We start from the raw sequence: 17,182 nt of genomic DNA, 5'->3' as shown, positions 1-17,182 counted from the left end.
TCCCTAGCATCCCCTACCTCCCTCTCCTCCCTCTCCCTTTTCCACCTAAATAATGTTTCAGCTTGAGCTGAAAGCACAAGCCAACCCCAATCAGATTCCATCTGAATGCAGCATCTGGAACCAATTCACCAGCCCCATAAGCCCCATTGCTATTGACTGAGGTAGGGGAGAACAAGGGAGGCTGTTTACTTAATTAGAGGCCAATTGGTCCACACTTCTCCCTGACCCCCACAGGACAGACTCCTGCCCAAGCAGTAAAGAAATTGATATCCGTGCCTCTATGAACATCCTAATGCTGTGACATCCCTAAGTTCACTCCTCTCTGCTATACTGCAGATTCCAGGTCTGGGTCTGAGCTGAAGTACCCTCAAATGGCCTGCCAGGAGAGAAAGCTTTCTGTCACTGACAGATGATTTGTGGCGACTGGGAGGGTGTCACTTCAGGTCTCAGGGTATTGGCTGGTGAGCTCCAGGGAGCTGTCCTTATGCATGTAATTTGAAAAGTTGATTTTTCCCCCTTGTATTAGTAGTGAAGAGCTATGGAATGGTGTGTCCCAGTTCTTGTTTTACCTGCCTTCGAAAATCAAGCAGAACATCTGCCCTTCTCAAATATCAAACCACTTGGGCTGGGGGTGTAGCTCAGTGGTGGAGTGCTTGCCTAGCATATGTGAGGCCCTGGATTCAACCCCCAGCACTGCAAATAATAATAATAATAATATCAAACCACCATAGCTTTGGACTCATGCCCGGGGAACAGAACCCCCACTTCCCCTCAGTTCCCAACCAGGGTAGCAAACAGCCCAAAGAATGTGCTCACAGGTGGGCACCTTCCTCCAGTTTTCTTCTCAGCCCCCTGTGCTTGGTGTGTGTCTGACATTTATTAACAGCCTCTAGAAACACCATAAGATTAATCGAGGAACATTACCTGACATCATAATCTAGGTGGGAGGCCTCAGACCCGAGGCAGCAAGGAGCAGGATTCTGTGACCTTGGAATGAGGGACCATCCAGCCACTAGACTCACACCCATGTGGAAGCTCCCAGCCTCTTCTCTCTCTTCTTTGGGAAGACAGAAAAGTGCCAGCAAAGTGAGCTAAGATGATATAGGAGGTGAACCCCAAGAACCCTGGAGAATGACTAGGAGATCAGGACCACAGGGGAGAAGGCACCAGGCCATTTGCCTCCAATAGCTGTGGGCACGAGGAGCAAACCCATTTCATTATACTTCCCAATCCTGAAACTGGAACCTGGTTCTCTAGGACTGCCTGCTAGCACATGGTAGGTTCCTTCTGGGGTCCTCCAGTGTTGGTAGGCCTGGGGGACAGGGGGCCAGAGGGTGTTGTTAGGGGTGAGGGATCAAATAAGAGAAGCATAGAATTTTAGGGCTAGACGGGACTTTTAAGAGCTGGGATATAGCTCAGTGGTAGAGCACCCCTGATTCAATTTCAGACCAAAAAGAGGAAAGAAAAATGCAGTCTCCAGTTTCAGCCAGACCTGGTGATGCAGAAACTCTGGGGCTGGGACAGTTTGTTTTTCAAAAAGCCCTCCAGGGCTCCCTGAAATTCAAGTACTGTTACCTTAGTGAATGACCACATAAATGAACCTTCATCCTGGAGAAAGGTTTGCCTTTGCCCATGCTTCCCCTACCACTATCACCACCCAGGGTTTCCAGAATGTTACCAAATTCGTCAGAGGGTTTTTAAGCACAGAAAAATATAAGGAATTTGTGGCTATCTTTTTTGACAAAAAGGGATCCCTATTGATGTTCTCCCAGAATGTTCTGTGGAGTTGAGAAACTTCCTTGGAACTGACTTATTCCCCCAGGTAGTGTCCTGAACTGGTCATCTAAGTCTTTGAGGAACTTCCTAGGAGCATAGGACCTACGCCATAGGAAGGGAAAGGCTGCAGAGCAAGAGGTGGAGACTGTGTGGCCAGGCTGTGGGGTTGGGTCTTCCATAGTTCTGCTCTCTTGTTATGTCCTACTGCTGGACGAGGAAACCTCAGACACTAATAGGGTTTTTCTCTGCTTTTTAGGAAGTAAGATATTCCATCTGCTCTGAAGTCCCTGAGCCAGGAGATCAGGAGTAGAAATTACCATCTTCCTGGCCATTTCCTATTCTCCCTGCATGGTTTTAGAGAACATGCATTTTTTTCAAAATCTTGACCCAACACTCATCCCGTCATCTTTCAGAATTTAATCCGCAGCAGATTCTTGTTCCTCTGCTCTTATTTTCCACCCACGCCTATGAGTCACCTCCTACTTTCTCACTACTACACAGCTAAACCACAAAACAACCTAGGGACTTCAAGCAAAAGGAGAAAGAAGGAAAGGAAGTGCTATGTACCCTTCTGTGCCAAATGTTTCACTAGATTGTATCACTGACTCCTCACCCAACTCTGAGATGGACAGATCATTTTTCTTCAGTGTATGGATGAGACAACTGGGACTTACAGAGATTAAGTACTTGCCCAGGGTTACACCACTATCAAGTGTGAGAAGTGATTCTGGGATCCAGATATAGCTGATGATAAAGTCCAATACTTCCCTTCTACCAGACTCCCTCCTTGAAAACCAGGAACAAATTCATGTAGAGAAACAACTCCTTGAGAAGTTTTCTACATTTTCTAGAGAATTTATTTGATAATTTCAAAAGGGTTTCCATTTGTCTGGAGACAGTCTACATTCCAAATAGTCTCAATAGATTTCGTAGCAGGAGCTGGAACAGAGAACCTCTAGAGGTGTATATTTCATCCTGAGCATGTGTGTGCTATGCTTATTTAGAGCATATGACGCCCTTGCTCCAAGGAGGCTGTATAAAGGGGATGAGAATTTTGTAAGCAGATGCTGACATCCTGGTTACTGTCGCTTATGTTGCAGTGATAGCCCTCATGGAGAGACTACCTCGGCTGAAGACTCAACCCAGGATGTGACTGCAGAACACCACACGAGTGATGACGGTATGGGGCCGTGCTTCCTGGTCATGGGGCTGCCAGGGTGAAGTCCTGTGCCCCCGATGAACCTTCCTGCCCAATAGTCCCCTGACTGTTTTTCTGTCTCCCCTATCTCCCTTCCTTAGAGGACAATCCTCAAATAGAACAGTCTCTGTGTTTGAGCACAGGGGAGAGAGTAGACCTTTTGTGGCCCTTCAGCCTTCTTGCCCTGCCTCCTAGCTCCTTGTCTAGCCTGAGTCCAGCAGGATGTTGGTCCCTTATCTCAGCCCAGACTCCTGCCAGGTAGCTTGAGACCAAAGTGAAAGCTCATTTGAAAAACAGCAAGCCTGGGGAATAGAGAAGCTAGATGCCAAGAGCCAAGGGGAGCGAGCCAGAGGGGAGTGGGAATGAGGAGAAACCACACGCTTGCAGCCAGCCGACTGGAAAAACTGACCCTGTCCAGAGCACAGACATGCGAGCGCCGAGCTGCCTGGTGGGTGCACATCCAGGAGTGGAATGCTCAGCTGTCACACGCCAGCCCCTGGGCCGTGCCCGTGATTTATTAGGGCCTGTGCAGCCAGCACATTTTCCCTGCTTCCAACAGTTCCACACCTCCATTTCTGGATTACTTGGGCTCTGGAAGTCTCAGCAGCTGACAAGGGGGCCTCAGAATTTTCTGGGCACAAGAATGAAATGGCAGAGTTTGCAGAGCTTTGCCTGTTTTCTGCCTTACTGGGAATTCTGCAGTCCTGGGCCAGCTTTTAAAGGAGAAGAAAATTAGGACCGCTTATTTAGACCCCGATGTGAGAAGCAGTGTGATCATTTGCCACCTTCCAAGGGGAGTGGGTGAACTAGGGATTTAACACTGAGCTTGAGCTGCCTCTAGCCTACACTGTTGGAGGCTCAAGACATGCTATCCCTTGATCTCTCGTGAAACAGACAGGGCCACAGTTTTATAGTTGAGAGAACAGAGGTCAGAGAGGTCAAGTGACATTCTGAGGCTTTAGAGAACTGAGATTGGGATGCTTAGATGGGTCTTCTCTGGTCAGCCTGCTGTGGAGAAATCTCCACCCCAACCCACCTCCACCCCCAAACAGACCTCCTAGCCAGGGCTTACCTAATCATGCTCTTGTTTTGAAGCAGCCTTTCTCTTTACTACCCAGAGTATATGACTCTCAGGTTCTAGTTTCTGGAAGCTTCTCTCCACTATGTAATCTCTACCTATAGCCTAAGACAGATAAACATAATGATAACAATGATTAACACACTCATACTCACATTTCACAGATAAGTAAACAGAAACTCCACACAAAAGTAAAAATATATAGCATTCATAAACCCCTTTTAATTTCTCAAATTACTTTCACATGCATTTTTCACAAAATGCATTTCCACGTTCTGCTCCTTGGAAAGTTGATTGGGTAAGTATTTTCTCTTTAAGACTAAAAACTCATGTTCTACTGAAGAGGACGGGTAACCTAAATAATTATTTAAACTGTAGTATGATACCTTTTCTACAATTATTGGAATTATTATATAATCACAAAAGAAATAAGTGTTAAAAATATAGTACAACAAATTGTGGGGTTTTTTGTTTGGTTTTGTTCAAGGGATTGAACCCAGAGGCTCTTAACCACTAATCCAGGTCCCCAGTTCTTTTTTTATATTTTATGTAGAGACAGGGTCTCAAAGAGTTGCTTAGGGCCTCACTGAGTTGCCGAGGCTGGCTTTGAACTCACGATCTTCCTGCCTCAGCCTCTGGGATTCCAGGCACGTGCCACTGCGCCTGGCCAGTACAAGCTTGACGATAGGTGGAAGCAATGTCAAGAGCTATGTTTATGCCAGAGGAGTGGCCAGAGAAGCAGTGTCTTGATGGGTTTCATCAGGCAAAGAGAAGGGGATTCTGGGTGGAAGGGACAACAGGAGTGAAGGCAGGGAAGAGAACACCAGAGCTTTCAGAGTGACGGCACAGTGTGCCCTGGAGTCACATGTGTCATGGATCGCCCATGGCTTATTTTTCACACAGGGTTATCTTCCACCACTGAAAGTCCAGCTAATTGGGCTTTTCCACCCAGTTTCCTGAGTCTGTAGGTCCCAACAATATGTGTTTCCTTCTTTTCTGCTCTCCCAGAGTGTGAGCCCATTGAGGCCATTGCCAAGTTTGACTACGTGGGCCGGACAGCCCGAGAACTGTCCTTCAAGAAGGGAGCATCCCTGCTGCTTTACCAGCGGGCTTCTGATGACTGGTGGGAAGGCCGGCACAATGGCATCGACGGACTCATCCCCCATCAGTACATCGTGGTCCAAGACACGTACGTCGGGCCCTGGCACCTTTGGGGTAGTTCCGGGCAGCACTTTGTGGGAGTGAGACATCAATTCCAGAGCCATGGGAGTCTGAGGGAGACCAACCCCCAGGGAACGCCAATGCAGCTCCAAGGTTTACAGTTGCTTGAAGGGGGTCGCCTTCCAACTACATGGAGAATTTTTAAAATCTCTCCATTTTTTGTTTCCCTTTTAAGTCACTCCCTGATTCATTTGTTTTAGAGACCTACCAACTAGTGCTCATCCACATTTAAATGCCTGATGAGTGCTTATGTGGACTTTTTATTCGACCACATACATTTCCTTTTTGGAAAGATCAGGTTGGGGAAACATTTTCACTTCTCTGTCCTTCTTTTAAGGAAATATGTGCACCCCACCTGCTGAGCTATTGGTGCAGTTTTTCACCTGTGAATTAAAATGAGGAGTTACTTTCTAGGAAAAATCTGGCTTAAGCAGCTTTGTGGAAGTGACCTAGTTTGCTTAACCTGGGTGAGGTTGACTTGGGGAAAGATGGGCAAATAGGGAAACAGATGTTAGGAAACAACAGTCCCTCATTGGATCAACTGATCCAGCAAGGTCCCAGAGAGATCTCATTGGATGGGATATATTCCCACTCTTTGAAGCAGTGTCTCCTGGGCAGGAAGTAGCATCCCCTGTGGCCCACCCACACCTGCTTCCCTGTCCCTTGCCCTGCTTCTGCCCCCATTCATTTCCCTCAGATACAATACTGTCACTGTTTTTAGCCCTTCCCTTAATATTATTTTTTAAAGGTTGATATCCTGAGTGAGTCTGCACCCTCCCAGCCTCTCCCTGGCTCGTTCTGCGGGGAAATCCTCCCTGTGTTGATAACATCGCAAACCTGGTGGCGATCTGTACGTGGACAGGACCCTCCCAAATTTAGCATTATGACTTCACTACAGGATGGAGAGAAGATGAATTGTGGGGGAGAATGGGGCTTTCTTTATCATCAGTAGCCAGAGGGGCCAGGAGAGCAGTGGAGAGACCTGGGACTGGCTTGGACGCTCTAAGTGAGGCTAGATGCGCTACAACAAAGTGGCCGTGTGGCCGTGTCCTGCCTCGACGTCGGCATCTCCAGAGCCACCGCAGAGCTGACTGTCCTAACCCGGCAGTGCTTGGGACCTCAGCAGATAAACCACAGCCTGGACTTCTGCCTCCTTCGGGAGGTGGCCCCCAGCATGGCCACCACAGGAAAGCAGCGTGGGGTAGAAGGCAGATGCCTCGAAGCCAGGTGTCCCCTAGCCAAGGCCTCCTGAGGAGCTGAGGAGCCCATGAACTCAGCGGATTATTTATTTTTATTTAAATGACCCTGACCTCCAAAGGCCCTTAGGTTTCCTTGCCTCTGCTCACAGAGCTTGCCCCGCTAGGTGTCGCTGCTGCCTCAGAGCCGTGTGGGGTCGCGTGTGTGTTGGGGGGCCATCTTGCCGATTTAACACTGCTTTTTGTGTTGTTGTTGTTTTCCCTCTTCCCTGCCTGCCTGCCCCTTCTCCCCCAGCGAGGACGGTGTCGTGGAGAGGTCCAGCCCAAAGTCTGAAATTGAGGTCATTTCTGAGCCACCTGAAGAAAAGGTGACAGCCAGAGCGGGGGCCAGCTGTCCCAGTGGGGGTCATGTAGCCGATATTTACCTTGCAAACATCAACAAGTAAGCTCTGCTTTTCATTTTCTGCTCCCCTGTACAACGCACACCACCCAGCCTCGTCCCTGACCTCACCCCTCCATTCCCGCGCTGCGCGCAGGGCTCCCAGCTCCCCGGCCTAACGCTTTGCATGTGTTCATCGCTGCTGCAAGGCGACGGGCCTGTGGACACTTCCACAGGCCTGGGGGCAGGCCAGGTCTCCAGCTAGCTGCCGTCATGCTGTGGAAAGGTGTTCTACTGTGTGTTCCCACAGTGTCTGTCCACCCAGGTCTTCCTAAAGTCTTATGGCTAAAACTGTGACCAAAGTGTTGGTCACTTTATGCAACTTGGTTTTCTACCATTTCTTAGAGGTGCCTTCTCTTTCAATTCTTACTCAAATAATATGTTTGATGTCTTTCTTCACCCTTGTTTGTCTGAAGATTCAAAGTCTTGTGTGTCTTCCACCAAGCTAGTGTTATGCCAGGTGGACTTATTTAGATATCCCGTGTCTTGTTTCTCCCCCTGTCCTGCATTCACTCCTATGGAGGAGAGAGGAGTACTGTGCTCCAAGGAAAGCTTTGTCCTGAGCTCTTTATTCATTCTGTGACTCCTGGTGCCCTTTTCTTCTGCCCTTTCACGCGAAGAGAAATAATGTTCCATTTTCTTCCTGTTGCTTCAGCCCTGTGTATCAGCCTTCCCCAGCGACCCCTTTGCAGATTCCCACCTCTGTCCAGTAGGCTCTTACCTCTGACCCCCAGCTTTCATTGTGCCATTAGCAACATCCTGGGGTTTTAACTCCACCCACACCCAAGCTGGCTGTCTAGAGGGATTCCACGCCCGCCTGGCCTGCGTGCTGCTGCCTCCCTGGGAGGCATTCAGGTTATTGGAGAACTAATCTCATCTCAAGGGGCCAGACAACAAGTCCCAAAGCCTACAGACCTCTTTCCGCCAGACCCTGAAAGTTGGCCCAGAGCCAGCAGGATGACAAGCCCCAGGGCGCTCCTGATGAATATGGATTGGAGATGATGTACAGTTTTTATTCCCCTCTGGCTTTGGAGGAATGAAATGATTTGCACTTTGAAAACCTGTTAACCATAGCCTCTGGACACTGAGACTGGAAGGAGAATAAAAGATGCTTGTTGTTTTTAAACTACACCAGGTTGCCAGATCTCTTGGCTTTTTTCCAACCAGACGGTAGCAGGGGGAGTGGTTGGGACACGTGGCTCTTTTCCATCTCTTTCACCCTCAAGTTCATAAAGTAAGTTTATTCAGCTCACTTACTCAGTGTAGTTATAATTTAATTCAGACCAGTAAAAAACTGAGGATTTTATACTTCCCTCCAGCATACTGCCATGCCGGGAGGGTAAGCTAGTAAAAAGTAACTATGGGCTAATCACATATTTTTCCTTATTTACAAGTCTATGTTAATTATAAGCCTATACTCATAAGGTTGTAAACTTATTATTAAGCCAGAAACCAAGGCAGGGTTGGTGGAGGCAGTCAGATATTTAGTTAGGTACTTTTTTAAAAAATTGGGAGGGGGCAGTACTAGGGATTGAACCCAGGGCCTCTCACATGCTGGGCAAGTGCTTTACCACCGACTACATCCACAGTCCTAGGTACATATTTTTAAGTCATCATATTATATTTGACGCCATCTGTACAAAAGAATTTGAGGGAGGGACAACAGAAATAGTCAAAGAGGAACATCTGGTAGAAAGTTAAGGCAGTTCCCTTGAACTCCTTATTTGGTAGTATCAGAATTCTCATAATGAAGTTCTTAGATGACAAGGCACCATGGCCTCACCAGGCCTATCCAGACACCAGCCGGTCAGTGGGACGTCCCCCAGCATGGCTGGCCATGTGAGTGAGTCCGTGCCTCCTCGTCCCATCCCTCCCTCCAAGCTCCTTCCATTTCCTGAGCAACCTGGGTTCTCTCTCCCCCTGCGCCTTCACATCTGCTGACTCCTCCCTCACCAGATCAACTCCTCTCCCTTCAAGACTCATTCTAAAGATTTACCTCATGGGGAAGCCTTTCTGACACCCTTAAGTTCCCCAGGACTGAGTTAGGTTCCCTTGTTCTGGTTCCACGCTAAGCTCTCTGGAACCTACAACTCTTGTCTTCCTCATCTTTATGTCCCCAGAGCCTGACTGGGGACACAGCATGCTGCAGTCACTCCCATAAATCTTCCTATTCAGCAGATTTAGGCTTGTGAGTCAGCCATTCTCAAATGGAAAGAGAAAATCAGAAAGGAGTTATTAGGGTGTGGCATTTTGATTTAGTTACACACATTTATTAAGCATCAGCTATTGTGCTGAACTCGAGTGCTGGTTATTCAGAGCCAAATAAGACATGGTCCCTGGTGTCAGAGCCGTAGTCGGTAAGGTAAAGACCATATGGAGCCGAAGCTAAAAAGCAGAGCTGTGGATGCTGAGGAGCTGGGGAGGGAGAGAGCCATCATTTCTATAGTTGGAGTTAGTGATGTCAGAGAAAAAATTTTGCAGAGGTGGGCTCATTTCAGAAAGGCCTTCTTAGACTCTGAGAATATCCTTTTTCCACTTGAGAATGGCTGACTCACAAGGCTAGAAATGCTGAACAGGCAGATATTGCAGAGAGTGGCTGCTATGTACCAGGTCTCTGGCTAGGCCCCAGGTCCACAAAGATGAGGAAAACCTCAGCAATGAACAGGATCAGAACTGGCTTAGAGCACCTGCCCTGCCTCATAGACTCCCTTCTCTGCAGAGTCCTACCTCACCTCCTTCCACCCTCAGTCCTGCTTCAGCCCCCGTCTCCCTTAGTAGATTCAAAATCAGAGCTTTCCAACTGCTCTCTGAACTAGCAACTTCGTGGCTTCTTAGATTAGTTCCTTTAAAATCCGATTCCAAGACAAAATGAAAACATTTAGTATCAGGCAACACCCATAGAAGATTCTGCCAAGCCAGTTCATTCAAGAACCTTAATGGTGTGAAACAAATTGGCCTAGAGTGAGGGTTCAACCCAGCGCTGGGTGACATAGGAGTCATGTGGATGTCTTTCCACCCGAAGAAAATGCACACCCTGGGCCCTGAGTCTGCAACATTGAAGCCACTTGAAACATCTGTCCCATGTCTGCAGAATAAGCACCAGCAATCTCTTGCCACAGCCCAAAATGATTACAGTCTCCCTGTAGTTGGACCAAGAGGCAAGCTAAAATTTGGAAGTGAAATCTCTTCCCAGCTATTGCCCACTTCCTTGGTGGTGGTGAGACATTTCCTACCTGGGGCCTTATGTTTCCGTTCAAAGCAGGTAATAGAGTGGGTCTTTCCATATTCTTTCTCCCATCAAAAACTTTCTCTTAATCAGAAGTTTTTTCTGACAGCACCTTTCATGTTGAAAACTCAAAGCCCACAACCACCAAGTAAGTATCCGTTTCTCCCTTGCCCAAGTGGGGGTGGCAGGGGACAGACACTGGGAGAAGGCAAAAGAAGGCAGAACTGAGGTGAGAAGGGGCTGTGTATGCCTCTCCTTCCAGAAGTCCGTGGGTGCCAACATCTGCCCCCTTCACCCATCCTATCTTTCTTGGAGCCAGGGCTCCTGATCACCCCGCCCTTTCTGTTTGTGATTGAAGGCAAAGGAAGCGTCCAGAATCTGGGAGCATCCGGAAAACCTTTCGGAGTGACAGCCATGGGCTGAGCAGTTCCCTGACTGACTCCTCCTCCCCGGGGGTGGGGGCTAGCTGCCGCCCATCCTCCCAGCCCATCATGAGCCAGAGTCTCCCCAAGGAAGGTCCAGATAAGTGTTCCATCAGCGGACACGGGAGTCTCAATTCCATCAGTCGCCACTCATCCCTGAAGAATCGGTTAGACAGTCCACAGATCCGGAAGACTGCCACAGCAGGAAGGTCAAAAAGCTTCAATAACCACCGGCCCATGGACCCTGAGGTCATTGCACAGGTAACTGCTGGCTTCTAGACAAGCAGCTAGCATGAGTCCACACTTGTCTCTACCACTTGGGCAATCCATGCTAATTATGGCAGTACCTGGAACACCATGATGCTTGGTACCTTCTGTACTGAATTCAGGTACTCTTGGACATATGGATCTGATAAGACCTCTTGCCCAGAAATTGTCTGTCCCTCTGTCCCCAGCAAGAACTTGAAGATACAATGTAAGAATTCTGGTCTCCTGTTAATATACCATTTGGAAACCTATTGATTTTAAAGGCCAATCAGTAGAGTGTTTTCATAGGGCTTTCAGCCCAAGTTTTAGGTCTTAAGACCCTGGTAGGCTTTCATGAGCTTCCTGAGGGTTTAGGCTCGGGTACAGTTCTGGCCCTCTTTGTATATCTCTGCCCATTCCCATCATTCCATTTCCTCAGACTGATCTCTGATATGTGGTTAGTAGATGATCAGTCCACAACCCGCTTCTGGTCTTGAATACTCAGAAATACTCAGAAATACTCTGGCCCCTGGAAGCTCAAGCACTAGAATTGTTTCCAACCCCAGGCTCCAAATGCAGGGGATCTGAGCTCCCTGACTGCAGGTCTTCCTTCACAGTCTGCACCGCACTGATGCCTCTCTATTTTCCATGAATATTAGAGATCCAACCCCATCTCTAAAAATCCGACTACCGGGGCCACCCCAGCCAGTCCTCTCAGACGTCTCTCCCAACTGTATAATTTTCATTAGACCAGGTAGGAACTAAGGGCTCATTGTTGCCCTGTGTCTCAACTGGGTTGAGATGCTCCTCACCCATCCTCCAGGGGCAATAGTGGCTGGGTGTGGTCTCTATTGACTTTGTTGGTGCTCTGCTTAAGGAACTGTAATGGTAAGCCCGGTGTCAAGCTCTGGGCCTGAGATGTCTTGCTTTGCTGGCCTTCTGTTCTTGCCTCTGTGCCTCCTGAAGGCAGGCTGCCTTGTCCCATGGGAATCCTCCTGGATCCTTCCTTAGCCAGGTATTAATAGGAATGTCAGAAAAGCTGTGCTAGAGTGGGACAGACTCTAGTTGCAGAGAGAAACTGAGGGGCAAGAGCATTTTGAAGATTTGAGAGAGCTGGGGAAGTTTGAGAGTGTCATAGGAATGAGTGAAACTGAATCACTGTCAAGAGAAACCATGGATCACTCCATAGGACAAAGAAACTTTAATGGGGACCTTTGTGTGGAGCGTACAATCTTTCATGTGAGCTTAATCCCAAGGAGGAGCCCTAGTGATGGTTTGTGGTGCCAGACACAAGTTTTGGAGGAGGGTGGTGGGGAGTTAGGAGTTCTCCTTGGAAGGCAGCTGGCTTGCATAAAAAGGTTCTTTGGTTCTTTAATCCTGGGGCTAGGACTGCTGTTTCCTAAGATCTGGAGTGTTCCATTGATTGCAGGTGATTCACCTATGTGGGCTTTGGCTCCCCTCCTGGCTACTCTTTGGTTCCCTCTCATGGTGATGGGTAGAAGGAAATGGTTTCAAGTTGAACACTACTTAGGGGTAGGGATTGTCCTGATGAATCTTGAAGGACTGGGCTTTGGAACTCTCCTCAGCTCCTACGGAGGAAAGACTAATCCTCTTAATCTTTGGTCTTGAAGTTCAAGAAAATAAAGATCATATTTAATCTCTACCCCTTTTGAAAAAGTTATTGACTATGTACATATACAAAAATAGAGAGAATTGGATAATAAATCCCTGTGTACTTACAACTCAACTCCTGGCCACTCTTAGTTCATCCACCCGCACAACTGGATTGCATATAGTTCATGCATAAATATTTCAGTATCTATCTCTAAAAGCCAAGGACTGTAGTTGAAAACCAGCTCTACCATTCTTTTTAAAGGGGGAAAAATATTCATGATAGTTAAAAATCTCCCAGCCTCCCTTTTCCCACATTCTGAGCATTCACACGTTCAAGGATTTTGGCCAAGTCAAATAATCTAGACATTTTATAATTGGTTTCTTCATGACTTGGCCTATCTTGTTGAAATAGGATCCTTGGGGACTTGTCCCTTCATTTGTCTCACCTCCTTCTTTTTCCTGTTTTGCAGGATATTGAGGCAACAATGAACTCTGCCTTGAATGAGCTGCGGGAGCTAGAGAGGCAGAGCAGCGTCAAGCACACCCCTGATGTGGTTCTGGACACCTTGGAGCCCCTCAAAACCTCCCCAGTGGTGGCCCCCACTTCAGAGCCCTCCAGCCCTCTGCACACCCAGCTTCTCAAGGACCCTGAGCCTGCCTTCCAGCGCAGCGCCAGTACTGCTGGGGACATCGCCTGCGCCTTCCGGCCTGTCAAGTCTGTCAAGATGGCTGCCCCAGTCAAACCACCAGCCACACGGCCCAAGCCCACTGTCTTCCCCAAAACAAATGCCACTAGCCCTGGTGTCAACTCATCAGCTTCCCCACAGTCCACTGACAAGTCTTGTACTGTCTGAGGGGTATAATTTAATTGTTCTAGACAAGGGGACTATAGGGACTGACTGTTATTAAAATCTTCCTATTTAACTAGCTTGGGGACTTCAGTTGAAAATTAGATTCTAAGTTGTTCTTGCAGGAATTAGCCTCCCCATCACCCAAAACCTTGAGAATGAAGCTCCTGTTACCACCTTTCCTTTCCCTTCCCATTGCCCTCTGCTTTCCCCAGTCGTCGTAATCCAGCCAGCTGCAGTACCTACCATTCTTAGGTTAGCCACAGACAGTTTTTCATTATCAGGTCACTGTGAAGTCTGGCAAGGCAAGTCATGAGGACGTGAACTTGAGTCTCAGTCCCCTTGGACCACAGGGGATGCCTTGACCAGGTGGTTGGCTATGGCCATCCAGCTTTCAGTGGCATCTTGTTTTGGGTACTGATTATTAAGAAGCATATATAGTCCATTCTTCATTTTACACACACACACACACACACACACACACACACACACACACACAGAGGTTTTTCTAGTCTCTGGCAGGTGTTGCTTCTTCCTCCTGGTCAGTCTCTTTGTAAGTTATTATGGCAGTTCACATAAGAACCACCAGGGGTCTCTGTTTCCGTTACAAACTTTATTCTGTCTGGGCCAGAGAACTTAGTATTTGAAATCTCTCCAAATTTAGCAGGTTGGGACAATTCTGTAATCTGTGTTGGGGTGGGGGTTTTCTCTCTGTCTTCTTTCTATTGTTGTGAGTTGGTCACTGGTGTTTGCTTTTGCTCTCCTCCATCCTGTAGAAGTACATCCCAATCTTATTAAGGAGCTTTTAAAAGTTTTTCTGAATGTATAGACTTTTCTCGGGTTCATATCATTGTCTCTGATGGACCATTTTCCATTTAAGACATTTTCATGTATAAGACAGTTTTATAGCTGGTTCCTTTTAGAGTAAAGAGTCTTAAAGTTTTATTGTGTTTATGGCAGGTTTGAAAAAGGTAAGAAATGGGTCCTTCTTCCATTTTGGCGGGGAGCACTTAAAACATAAAATTTATTATCCTATTAAAAAATTAGGTTCAACTTTGCCAATCCAAAAATTGTTCCCAAACATAAACTTATTTTAAGTTTATCCCTTGGTTTGGTTATTTTATAAGGCCTCTCTCCAGGGACCAACAGGGGCATGTGGAGCCCCAGTTAGATTAAAGAGAGACCCTACCCCTGAAAACCAGTTTTCATTTATTCAAGGATAAGTAAGGGAATTTTGACTTCACAGGCTCTAGAGTCTTCCCAAGGACAGAACCTAAAGAAAATTAAAGATTAGATGCTGCATCTTTTGACTTTTTTCCTGGTTCCCCTCCAAAATGCAAAACTGATAACCTTGTTTGCTCCAATCCACTCTAAACCTGGTGCCTGTGGTCTTGGCTCCTCTAGCGTCACGCTGTTCCAGGAATACCAGGGAGACATCCACATCCCAGGCTCGTAAGTAGCAGACAGCTATTTAAAGCTAAAGCTCATTCCTCCTCCTTATGTTTTCTAGTTTGAAAACCCCACTTTTATTTTAGCCTTATTATTTTCTGTAGTCCAGGAGAGAGACAGTGGGTTGCCATTCAGTAGTAAAATCTGAGGGTTCTTGGCTTTGACCTAGAAAAAAATCCTTTTTGGACCAACCTGTGAAGTTGGTAGTTGGATCTATGGAAAGTGGTAGATGTTTTTTATCTGTTGAAAGGAAAGAGGAGCCCAGGGGTAGGGGGAACACTAATAAGGATAATCTGTGGCCCCAAAGAAACCCCTCCAAGATCTTGAAGTTTTGGAGAACTCTAGAGCACCTTCAGGAAAGCAAGTCAGCCTGTAAGAGGCAACCCACAGCCCTTTAGATTTCAATCTTTGTTGCTATTTAGTGGCCTGTTCCTTGTCATGACCTGGACTTACACAAGTTCTGAGTCAAGAGGGGGCTTTCAGACCTAAGGATCTATTTCCTTACTGAAAATGAAGGTCCACCCTTCACTTGACATTCCTTTTAATCCAACTGATCAATTTGGTTCTCATACCTGCTCTTTCCCCCTCTCTCTAATACCCTCCCCTCTAAGAAAGTAGAAGCAAAGCTTTCTTAATGACAACATTTTGGGGCCTGTTCTGTTGCTCTTGCCTTATTTCTCTTTCAACCCTGTACATGACTTGTGTTTGCCATCCCCTTGGTCAGTGTCCATCTGCTGATTCGCATCATGAACTGAACAGTGTGAGTGGTCACCTACTAAACCCAACTCTGGGAGCCGAGCTGTCTTCCCATCTCTGGTGCTCCTGACACCTATAAGATGGTCCTGTCGAGAGGACTAGGAACCATTAGGAGGAGAGTCCTTCTCAGCAGAACTCACTGTAGTCAACTGGAATTGAGGTTGCACACTGTGATTTTACACCGAAAAGCCAAAAGGAACTGGTCACCCAGGGTCTGGGGAGACCAGTCTTCCTCAGATATGCTTGCCGAAACCAGCATGATGCTTCCAAGAGCCCCGCTCTGCCCCTTGTGGCATGGATCCTTTTCCTGGTGTGGACTGTGAAGGGTCAGTCTTTGAGGAAGTGGGTGGGGGCAGCCACCAGCATCCCAATTTAGAAAATAGAGGAGTTTGCAGCCAGTAGCCTGTAAACTGGAAACACTGGTCTCAGCCAACCTCCTCAGGGCACCCTGGTTTCTCCCCAAGGAGGTGAGGAGCAGTGACCCCAGCACCAGGATGAACAGACCACTGGAAGGGCTGGTGTCCATGGACTTCATGTTCAGAAGAGAAGTTAGATCTTCCAGGGAATTGCAATGTTGTGGCGTCTGACTTGTATGTCACGTTTGTGTAAAATGGTATATTCTTTAAAATAGTGTTGATAACTGGAATATTGTATGTATGCTTGGAGATGCTTTGTGTGAACCTAAGACTGTCACTCAACAGATGTTGGATTGGGGAAAATCCAAAGCACAACTTCAAAATAAAATACATTTTTAGGTTTCGATGCTGCAGTTCATATCCATTCCCCACTCCCTGCAATTCCTGAGTCAGGAGTATAGCTGCCCAGAAAGGATGGTGATTTGTCCATGCAAACAGCCTGCCTGGCAACTGGAGGGATGAGGTGACCTTAGATCTAGCCACCTTCTCTCTCCCTCACAAGGCACAGCAGAGTCACATTTAGGATGTGGATTTTCAGCCCCCAGCATTTCCATTTAGTGCATGTGTGGAACCTAAGAGGTTTATCAACCATTGGGCAGTCTGTTGCCATGAGAACCGGCTCCTTCACAGAATCTGCCTTCTCTGTTGTCAGTGAGGACTGTTCTCATTTCTATCTTTAGTCAGAGTCCTCCACTTAGAGGAGCGAGGCCTGAGACATTGGTTGGAAACTTCGCCAGCTAAGGGAGGCCAGAGGTTCTCTTTTCTTCCGTAACCAGACCCCTGAGTCATCCCATTGACCTTCCCTGCATCTGGGAGAAGGGCTGACCAACTTGCCTGCACTGCTGGTGGGGCGGGGGTACCAGGGCTGCTGTCTCGTCTATAGATTTGGATTATAACAAAGTCAAAGGTAACTTGATGCTTTCTGGCCATGAACTGAGCAGTTTGGGTCTACCATGTGCTCATGCCATGGTGTGCTAGCAAAGGCCCAAAGCAACTGATTATGGACTGAAACCTCTAAAACTGGCCCCCTGGAGGCTTCACTACAAAAATACAAAATAAATAAATTCTTACAAAAGGAGGAATTGGATCTGCAGTTAGGGGAATTCTATTGTGGTTTTGTTTGATTGCTTATTTTGGAGATACTGGGGATTGAGCCCAGGGGAGCTTCACCCCTGAGCCACATCCCCAGCCCTTTTTATTTTGAGACAGGGTCTCACTAAGTTACTGAGGCTGGCCTCAACCTTGGGATGGTCCTATCTCAGCCTTCTGAGTCATTGGGATAAGGTGTGTGCACTGG

The 17,182-nt window shown here is 47.4% G+C and overlaps 1 protein-coding gene across 5 annotated transcripts in view; it reads left to right on the top strand.

The window, feature by feature from the left end:
- Srgap2 (SLIT-ROBO Rho GTPase activating protein 2) overlaps positions 1–16,242 on the top strand; it is a 237,876-nt gene extending 221,634 nt beyond the window's left edge. For 2 of the 5 annotated variants that reach the window (XM_047519791.1, XM_047519790.1), the window contains exons 19-23: positions 2,877–2,956; positions 5,061–5,241; positions 6,765–6,911; positions 10,493–10,817; positions 12,887–16,242. In XM_047519791.1, the coding sequence (XP_047375747.1) occupies positions 2,877–2,956; positions 5,061–5,241; positions 6,765–6,911; positions 10,493–10,817; positions 12,887–13,270 (1,117 nt within the window). In that variant the 3' untranslated portion in view covers positions 13,271–16,242. Of the gene's footprint in view, positions 1–2,876; positions 2,957–5,060; positions 5,242–6,021; positions 6,912–7,660; positions 8,040–10,492; positions 10,818–11,461; positions 11,557–12,886 lie in introns of those variants that run through there. The other 3 variants (XM_047519792.1, XM_047519793.1, XM_047519794.1) reach the window with 3 other exon arrangements.
- Positions 16,243–17,182: the final 940 nt, after the last annotated feature.

This window comes from Sciurus carolinensis, chromosome 12, assembly GCF_902686445.1.
Source record: "Sciurus carolinensis chromosome 12, mSciCar1.2, whole genome shotgun sequence".
NCBI classification, from domain to species: Eukaryota; Metazoa; Chordata; class Mammalia; order Rodentia; family Sciuridae; genus Sciurus; species Sciurus carolinensis.
The sequence above is the reverse complement of the archived record's forward strand: the minus strand, read 5'-3'. Positions and strand labels throughout refer to the sequence as shown.